We start from the raw sequence: 10,279 nt of genomic DNA, 5'->3' as shown, positions 1-10,279 counted from the left end.
CTCTTGAGAGTAAAAAACTGGTCCATTGGAGTGAATGGAGATGTCGGGACTCTTCTATCTACACAGCTCTGGCTTCAGCTATCAGCTTCATCTTGCTTCTTCGGTCGCTATTCTCTCTCCTGAAGATTTGTTTACCGACGGGGAGAAAGCCCCATGTGATAGCCACCTGTCAATCTCTCTCTCTCTCTCTCTCTCTCTCTCTCTCTCTCTCTCTCTCTCTCTCTCTCTCTCTCTCTCTCTCTGCTCAACGCTGTAACACCATTTTATTTTGAAATTCAGTTGACTTTGCCATTTCCCATGGATATTGTCGCATTTTTCCTTCATGGCTTGACAGAAAAAGTCTGCCTTCACGCGCCTAGTCGGCTTGAAAATAGAACTCACGCCAAACGATAAAATCGGCGCAGCTCAGGCGAGGCGTGGGTACACGCAAGGTTCACGTTGAGGCGCCCTGTGTACACAGCCTCATTGACTAAAAAGGACGCCTACTTTGTAACACACAGAGCGCACAGGGTGAATTTTATGAATGGAAAGTGAAAACGATACCTATCATAGCGCATTTCCCAGTGCGCATATGCAAATCTGAGTCATTTCGCAGTGTGTATACGCCGTATACCTGTGTATCACGTAGACTACACCACTGACACACACACATGCTGACGGTGGCCGGTGAAATGAGTCTCTGCTCGTTTTGATCCAGACATGGCATGCCCTTCCTCCGGGGGGCAGCCAGGAGAAGTGGGCAGCTTTTTGCTACAGCGCCCGGGGCCGTGGAGCAACTTCTGGCTCAAACACAGGATTATACTAAAGTAGACTGAACAGAAATGACTCAATCCTGGCAGAGTTCAGCGCTCTACTGAACACATTTTCTACTTTTCTATTTAGTCAAATTAAATTGAAATATAGTCTCTCAAGTAGTTTACAATCTGTAAGATATCAAACTGAAAAATGAAACATCAAAGTATTGAAACTGAAACATTAGCATAATGTATCCATCTATCCCTACCACCCACAGACACCCAAATAGATGCCAGCAGAATCAGCACCAACTCAATTGAGACAGCCTTCCCTCCCAGCTATGTTTGAACACCACAGAAAGTATGATAAAGACTCAAAAGATGAATTTTAAGTTTCATGTTCTGTCATCCATTATTCCACTACTTTTCCTGATGTTTTAAGTTTTTGCTGTGGTATCGTTTAATTATCGGTATCGAGATATTTAGGCAGGTATCGCTATCGAAGTCATAATTTTGGTATCGTGACAACACTGGTTTGGATCGTGATTAACTTACCTTGCAAACTAGGAGGACTGATTGACCAAACCTGCTTGCTTGCAGGCTGCCAAATCTCTTCTGATTTGACTTTGTAATGAAGATGCTTAGGAGAAATGTAGTGGAGTAAAAGTGAAAGTTGACAGAAATATAAATACTCAGGTAAATATACAGATACTCCCAAAAAATAACTTAAGTACTGTTACATTACACCACTACAACAAGTAATGCACTAGTTTTGTAAATAACCCAGATAACCAGCAGGGGGCGATATACGCATTAGGTGCCTTAATAAAACTGTGGCCAGTAAGGGTGAGGTCAGGATGGTGGAGGGCGTATACATTTGGGGACCGTGTGTTCGATTCCCTGCTTAACATGCCTCACTTCTCTGTCGAGAACTGGAACTATTCCCTTCATAAATCTATGAAGAGTTTGCACACATTTTTATTGTGATCCTGGAATTAATTAATATGAGCGGACACGGAGAAAATACACATTGTTTTCCTTTCATGCTGTGTGTGTGTGTGTGTGTGTGTGTGTGTGTGTGTGACTTAAAAACTCAAACACATGCACACACACACACACACATTGATGGGGCTTATCTCAGCCTGACAGATCCCCCCAGCAGGCAGAGCCAACATGGTGTAGGGTGGAACGTGTGTGTGTGCGTGTGTGTGTGTGTGTGTGTGAGAGAGAGAGAGAGAGAGAGAGAGAGAGAGAGAGAGAGAGAGAGAGAGAGAGTGTGTGTGTGACATACACACACACACACACACACACACACACACACATAAACCGTCCCACTGGCCAGGAATTTAGTAAATGGTCAGATCCGCACGCAATTATCTGTCTCTCTCTCTTTCTCTCTCTCTCTCTCACTCTGATATGTTCATAAATTGTAATTGTAAATCTTGTAAGTCGCTTTGGATAAAAGCGTCTGCTAAATGCAATAAAGTAAAGTAAAGTAAAGTAACTCTCTCTCTCTCACCCAGCTCATCTCTCTCTCTCTCTCTCTCACCCAGCTCATCTCTCTCTCTCTCTCTCTCTCTCACCCAGCTCATCTCTCTCTCTCTCACCCAGCTCATCTCTCTCTCACCCAGCTCATCTCTCTCTCTCTCTCTCTCTCTCTCTCACCCAGCTCATCTCTCTCTCTCTCTCTCTCTCTCTCTCACCCAGCTCATCTCTCTCTCTCTCACCCAGCTCATCTCTCTCTCTCTCTCTCTCACCCAGCTCATCTCTCTCTCTCTCACCCAGCTCATCTCTCTCTTTCTCTCTCTCACCCAGCTCATCTCTCTCTCTCTCTCTCACCCAGCTCATCTCTCTTTCTCCCCCACTAAGTTTTGCTCGGCGATGGGATGTTTCCACTCCAAAAGTCTGTTTGTTTGTGTTTGTAAAGTCATGTCTGTATGTAAATATAGCCAGTGCCAGCGTTTCTTTTACGTTTAGATGACGTTTTCACATGGAACGTTCCCAATTAAAACCAGATCTGGAGCATTTGTCCTGGAGAAAACAGAGAGAGAGAGATGACACCATAGACTGTAGAAAGAGACGGACACAGTGTGTGTGACGTCACCCATTGTGTGACGGCACATATTTTCAAAACTTACCACTCAGTGCAACATCCTCGCAGAGTTTTTTCCAAGCCACCGGGGAGGGCGAAGCCACCGCAAGAAAAGACCCTCCGAGAGCCCAGACAGCTGCTGAGCTCAACACTGACACTCAGTCATGGCACAAAGAACGACCAGAGGAGGCACCACTTCAGCAGCCAGGATATTGCATGTTTTGGTGAGGGGTTCCTATATGAAGGAAACCCCCAGGATGGCACGGGGAGAACATGCAAACTCCACCCAAAAAGGCCCTTTTTTTGACGACCCCACCCGGGCAGTGGGCACTCGAGGACATGCGGACGGGCACGCACTCCTTCAGCGCTCACAGCATCCCTTGTGGGAATGGAACCCAGGACCTTTTAGCTGTGAGGCGACAGCTCTAACACTGAGCCGCCATGCCCCCTGATCACTAGCACTCATGGCACAGAGAGCCCAGACAGCTGCTGAGCTCATCACTGACACTCATGGCACAGCTCTTTGTTTGGAATCAACAGAAGTGGAGGAACTGGGTAGTTATCATGAGCAGTGATGGCTGAACAGACAAAGAAGAGAGAAACTCAAACTGCATCAGAAAACCAAGCCCCGCCCACACTGTTTGATTGACAGGTGAAGGAGGGAAATTAAATAAAAAATAAAGAGGACGACCTCACTCTGTAACAATGTCCTCAATCTGAAGGTCTGAGCCTCACACACACACCTTCACAATGATGATGAGTCAGCGTTGGCCTACACACTATAAACAAACTGGAGCACAGGACACATGTGAAAAGTTTATATTTTGCCCCAGATATCTGTCATGCTGTTGTCTGGCTTTGTTGTTTGTTTGTGTGTGTGTGTGTGTGTGTGTGTGTGTGTGTGTGTGTGTGTGTGTGTGTGTGTGTGTGTGTGTGTGTGTGTGTGTGTGTGTGCGTGCGTGCGTGCGTGCGTGAGGTAATGTTTGGGTGAGCTCCTCTCTATTCCTGCCTGTTGTCGTCATAACGAGGCTGCAGAGCGAAGCAAAGAGCCTCATGTATCATTTAAACACGAGTGAATTATTACCACATTAAAGTCGAGATCAAATAAAAAATGCCTTTTTAACTCTTTTAGATCACATCTCTGGTCATATTCTGCACCTATTTAACAAAAACAAATTATATCAAAATTCAATCATGTCTTCTAAAATATGCAGTGTGCTCACGTCAGCAGGACCCCAACCAATTTCAACCAATGTCATGACATCCACTCGTCAATCAATCTTCATGGGCTAGAATAAAATCCCCACCATGACTACATGGGCTAACATTGCTAGCCTATACATGTTAATATAACTTTGCTAATAACCATGCAAAAAATATATAATATAGTTTAATGTAGATGCAAAGGAATATGTAATTGGTTTCTTACAACACACATTTCAGAAAAATCACTATTCACGATGTCCCGGCTCGTGGCCAATTTCCTGGCCGCCGGCCGGCTCTCTCCCCCGACCAGGAAGCTCTTTAGTCTTAGTCCTGTGTCAAATGTCCTTGTTAGTTTTTATATTTAATCAACCTCATCCTGCTTTCATTTAGTCAAGTTTAGGCGACTAAAATTCGGAGTATTTTAGTCTCATCTTAGTCAAAGAAAACTGTAATATTTTTTTCTGTTATTATGGAATGGTATTAACACGTTAATTGCCAACGACGAGTGTAGTCGTCAAACACAATCCAGCTGTTCACTGCCAGCGACGACTTGACTCGTCAAAAAAATGATTTTTTTTTTTTTGACCGTGGGATGTGCATCTAACCCTTTTACATCTCTTATATAATTATTGGAGCCACCGAACGTTTACAACCCATTCCACCGACCCACTAAGTGGCAACAGTGGTCTCCTGACTAGAGGAAGGCAAGCATTTTTTTAACTTGTCACGCCATTCTCACCCCAGCCATTCTCATGAAAATGGATGGGGGAAAACGCTCTCGTTTTCGCGCTGATTGCTGGCGATGCGGGATTGCAAATTTACATAATACATTACAGGTGGAACACACGCAGCATAAATATGACCAGAATCGCAAAAGCTTCTCTCAACCAAAACTCCAAGAAGCGAGCGAGTCCATGCCGACTTCCTCAAACAGCGGCCGTGCAGACAGGCACAGGACAGCAGCTTCTTGGCTGCAGCGGCCGTCACAGTCCATGCTAAAACCATGCTGTATTCAACTGCTAATGCTTACATAACTACTAACTCTACAAACTAACTCTTTTAGACAGAGAAAGTACACATTCTATTAGTACTTTTGAGATATTGTATGTTCACAAACTCCAAGCAGAAAATAATCCTCGGCTCTTGTAAAATGAGCCACAATCCTCAAAAAACGGCTTGGCAGAAGCTACCTACAGCAAGAAAAAAACGGCTGGCAGTCAATGTGTTAAGGTTTGAATGTGCAATACAGACACAGATTTAACTGTTTAAAACTTCTTCTTCTCTTCTGATTGGATCTCTTCCCAATCCCTCCCTCCTTGACATTTTCGTCTAGTTTTTGTTGACGAAAATGTCAATAGATTTCCTCATAGTTTTATGTCTTCCCAACTTTGTTTTTATTTAGTTGTCTAGTTTTCATCAGTGAAAGTATGCAGTCAACGAACATTTTTACGTCATCGTTTTCGTCCACAAATGTAGCACTGGCACTGTACTTACACATGATATTGTGTTTGTAACAGACTGTTATTGAGATGTGACCGGTAGGTTTCACAGACTCCTGTCTCCCTCTGCTTGGGAGGCACTGCAGGGCACTCACACTAGTACCTTGTCCCAGACATGCCCACTTTTCAACTGTCCAATCAAAATCAAATGTTATGTCCAGCCTGTCCATAGAGACACTGCAAAATGTGTCACAGTTTGAAAGCCACGCCCACAACAGATATAAACAGTCTGACAAGGTTTTTCCTCTTTTCAAATGAACAAATCTGTCAAAGAATTATTTCAGCACACTGCCTCCGACAGAGAGAAGGTACATTGAAAAAATTAACTTAATGGCCTTCATCATCATTGTCCAATTTCATTAATGTTACTCCAATAAAGCTGGATATTTATGATCCCACACAGTGGCCTGACGTGAAATACTTTGACATTTTCCAGTAACGTTACTTAAAGTCCCTGGAAACCAAAATCCACAAAAACCTTCTAACTATTAAATTTAGGGTCTTATGTGAGTAATTGTGTGCCTCAGAAAGTGGTTTACATTACTTTCAACCCTAACCCCAAAAATCTACACTTTTCTACAAGGTCTGGATTTCCATTTCCTCATTGAAGAGAGCGGTGCGCGCGGTGCTAAAATGCATGATCTTATCACGTCATAAGATTTAATCGAATCACACGCATGCACGCACGCACGCACACACACACTGACACACACACAGTAGCGCTGTGCACTCGCAGCGGCAGAGATGTCTTCCTCTCGCCGAGCAACGCGCGAACACACACACACACACACACACACACACTCCATCTCTCTTTCCTTCTCTCTCCGACAGAGAGGGAAACGGAGAGTCTCCGTTTCCCTCTCTCTCTCTCTCTCTCTCGGAGACCTGCTGCAGACGGGACACGCCCACACAGTCCGCGGGAGAAAATACACTCTAAAATCTAATTGATTCTCATGACTTTTGCCATGACTGTCAAACCTAAATTTATATACTTTGCGACATTCATCATCGTTCAAATTTGGCTGGTGGCTTATTAACATAGGTTCCTGTGATGTGATGAACTCAAAATGCTAAATAATAAAAAAATATTTCTGGTTTCCAGGGACTTTAATTTAATCGGCAGTCCAGGTAAGATAATATATTGACTGTCTGATCCATTAGTGTGACTGACTGACGTAACTGACATCGCAGTTAAAATGGATTGATGCTAAATTAACATCATGTTAGATAACAAATCAGTGATATTTCGCATTACTTTTGCCTTCCCCCCTGTAGCCTACTGGCAGTCGATACAGAGCAAAATATCCTGAGACACATGAAACTCATCTGTTTTATAGAGAGGAACTGGCTCAGACAGTCCTCTCTCCTTGCAACCTAGATCCACATTTTTCTTCTCAGCTGCTTCTTTGTTTTGCTCAGGAGTACAATTTAATTCATGATTTTTTACATTTGTTGCCCACCACACCAAGCACAGCTTTTAGCCATGTTTAATTCAAGGAAAATGACGCTGGTGTATTGAAGTGAATGGAAAGCTTTCCCCAACAATGTGCGTGGCCTATTTCATGCAGTGTCTCTATCAGTGGCGTGCATAGACATTTTGGGGGGGCAGGTGCTCAAGTGAAAAAAGGGGGCGCCCCTCTCATAGTTATTTATAAAAAATAAAAATAAAAGTTACATAGAGTCATGCCCGAATTAATACAGGGTGACCACACTTAAAGTGCTCCCCTCTTTCCAATTTACATGTAAAAAAATTACTATGGGAATAAAGACCGCATGAACTATTGCTAAAGCACAATCTCAACACACACACTACAGAAAAATGTAAGACACAATATACTAATGTGTACTTATGTCATTTTATACAGTGGGGTCATGTTTAGAAAAATAGTCTCACTACAATGAATACAATTAGGCTCAGTGAACCTGAAAGAGTCTCAGCTTTCCAGTCATACCCAATCTATGCAATTCCAAGACTCAGTATGCAGAAATATTCAAATAGAATAGGTGAAAATAAAAAAAATTATTGCATGCAAAAAACCTCAAAAACTGCATGGGATTAGCATAAAGTGGGCATGTCTGTAAAGGGCAGACTCATGGGTACCCATAGAACCCATTCATATTCAGATATCTTGAGGTGAGAGGTCAAGCGGCCCCTTTGAAAATGGCCCTGCCAGTTTTCCCACACCAAAATTTAGCCTAAGTTGGGAGCTTTATTTAGCCCCCTTCCCACAAAGCTAGCATGGCATGGTTGATACCATTGGATGTCTTAGGTCTTCTAGTTCCATATGATATCAGTTTCTTCACTCTAGCTTTGAAAATGCTACTACAATATCCACTACAGCCTCTGAAACACAGTCATGTTGGCTTGTCTTGCAAAAAGGGCTCAGTCAGAGGCAAAAAGCTCAGGGGCTTGGACACCACCTGGGGTCTATATGTGCACGCCCCTGCTGTCTGTCCAATTTGACTCAGAAATACTTAACGATACGGAAGTTAGACACTCTTGAAAATGCCGTTTCAGCTTGACTTTAAAGGAAGATTCCACCCTCAGCCTTTAAAGCAGCTCCAGTGGAGTTGGATATGAGAAAATGTTTCAGGATGTCAAACATCTTTGGTAAACATCAGAATCAAAGAGCCAGCGCTTCTTTCTAGAGCGGCCATTTTGCACCAAGAGACGTTCAACAATCATACAGGGAGAAATCAGAGACCAGAATGCACTGCACACTATCACTATCATAACATGATGGCAAATATACAGGTGGTCAGACAGACCTGGGGTAGGGTTAATTATAATTAATACACAACTACTAACCAACGCTGTTCATTCTCTCTCTCTCTCTCTGTCTCTGGGTGTGTGTGTCTCTCTCTCTCTCTCTCTCTCTCTCTCTCTCTCTCTCTCTCTCTCAGCTCCAGAGGTTCTTGCCCAGAAGCCGTACAGCAAGGCAGTGGACTGCTGGTCCATTGGAGTGATAGCCTACATCCTGTAAGTAGCAGCCTGTTCACTCAGCTTATTACAGCCTCTCACTTCATACAACTACCGCTTTCATTTCATCCCAGCTGTCTGACTGCTCTCATCATGCACTGCCAGCTTTACTTCACTGGTTTCTATGCTAACTCTTGTGGGATCCATTGAGCTAGTTAGCAATGTTAGTTTCCTTGACATAGTGTATCCTAATGGGTTACTATGGAGTCTACCATCATTCAACATAGTGTACGTACGCTAACGTGTTAGCATGGAGCCTATATCACCAACAGTGTTGGGCAAGTTCACACTTCACTAGTTCATGTTCATAGTTGTTCTCCCTCCTGCCCTCTGGGAGGTGCTACCTGAGCTTCAAAACCCATACCTCCATGCTCAGAAACAGCTTTTCCTCCCAGGCTGTTGTTACCCTCCTGAACCTGAACCTGGCTAGCCGGTGAACTCTCCCCACCCAGTTCTCCCCCTGCTTCAAACTGATCCCCCTTTGATACCCCCTCCTCCCCCTGGACCCCTTGCGTGGGATCCCAGGCACAATATCTCTCACAAGCACATAAGCACCTTATGCGGCTGGTACTGTAATCACGTTGTAATATTGAATGTCGATAATATCTGTATGTTTTTTTTCTTTTCCTGTGTCTGAGCGTGTTCGTTTGTCTTGTCTGTGCACTGTTCTGAAACATTTCAATTAAAATATTGGGAGGAGAGGGGGGCTTAGAAAGTGGGCCAATTTCCCCAAACCTGCTCGTCTGACCTCGCTGCGTCATAACTGCTCTGCACTGCAGCTGAACTGCACACGCCATACATCGGGTGCACGTGTGTGTGTTTATTGATTTGACCCTGCCTTGGCGTGTGTGTGCGTGTGTGTGTGTGCGTGCGTGTGTGTGTGTGTGTGTGTGTGTGTGTGTGTGCGCGTGTGTGTGTGTGTGTGTGTGTGTGTGTGCGTGTGTGTGTGTGTGTGTGTGCGTGTGTGTGTGTGGTCACAGAGCCAGATGGCGCTCTGCTCTACTGGATAGCCTTGTATGGACATGGAGCAGCAGCCCAGACGCTTTCCCCTGCTTTTTGTTTTTCCTCCGCTGTTTCCCCCTGATGCCTGTGTGTGCTTATTATGTATGTAACATACTGTGTGTGTGTGTGTGTGTGTGTGTGTGTGAGTGTGTGTGTGTGTGTGCATGCGTGCACATGCTTCTGTAAGTGTGTGTCTGCTTGATTGTGTGTTTGTGTTTGACCTCCAATGTGTGTGTTCACTGATGTGGAGGCTTGAGGCAAGACACACTGTTTTAATTATTTGAAAGCGTGTGTGTGTGTGTGTGTGTGTGTGTGTGTGCGCGCGTGTGTGTGTGTGTGTGTGTGTGTGCGTGTGTGTGTGTGTGCGTGTGTGTGTGTGTGTGTTTGTGCTCCACCTGATGGGGCCATTATTATGTGGAGGGTGAGGGTGGGTGGTGTGACGTGGGGTCAGAGGTCAGAGGTGAGGTGGAAAGCGTGACCATCTCACTTTCCACCAAACGTCCTCTCTCTCTATCTCTCTCTCTTTCAAATTTCAAATTCAAACTCTCCATCTCACTCTCACGCGCTCACTCATCTCACTCTGTTTCTCTCTTCTCTCGCTCTCCGTCCGTCTCACTCTCTTGTCTCTCTCTGTTTCTCTCCTTTTCACTCTCTCTCTCCGCCTCACTCGCTCTCTTTTTCTCTCTTCTCTCGCTCTCTCACCATGGGTGTCATTAGGCCTGTTTTATGAATAGCCCCGGATCTTTAAAAAGAAATGTGGCTGAAT

The 10,279-nt window shown here is 44.4% G+C and overlaps 1 protein-coding gene across 1 annotated transcript in view; it reads left to right on the top strand.

Moving 5' to 3' along the window:
* Positions 1–10,279, top strand: part of LOC310798964 (calcium/calmodulin-dependent protein kinase type 1D-like) — a gene marked incomplete at its 3' end in the record, with an annotated part of 107,015 nt that overhangs the window by 84,266 nt on the left and 12,470 nt on the right. The window contains exon 6 of the mRNA XM_083661527.1: positions 8,436–8,511. Coding sequence (XP_083517653.1) covers positions 8,436–8,511 — 76 coding nt within the window. The remainder of the gene's footprint in view (positions 1–8,435; positions 8,512–10,279) is intronic.

This window comes from Poromitra crassiceps (assembly GCF_964638095.1).
Source record: "Poromitra crassiceps genome assembly, chromosome: 2".
Classification (NCBI taxonomy): Eukaryota; Metazoa; Chordata; class Actinopteri; order Beryciformes; family Melamphaidae; genus Poromitra; species Poromitra crassiceps.
This window is presented reverse-complemented; position numbering and strand designations above follow the sequence as displayed.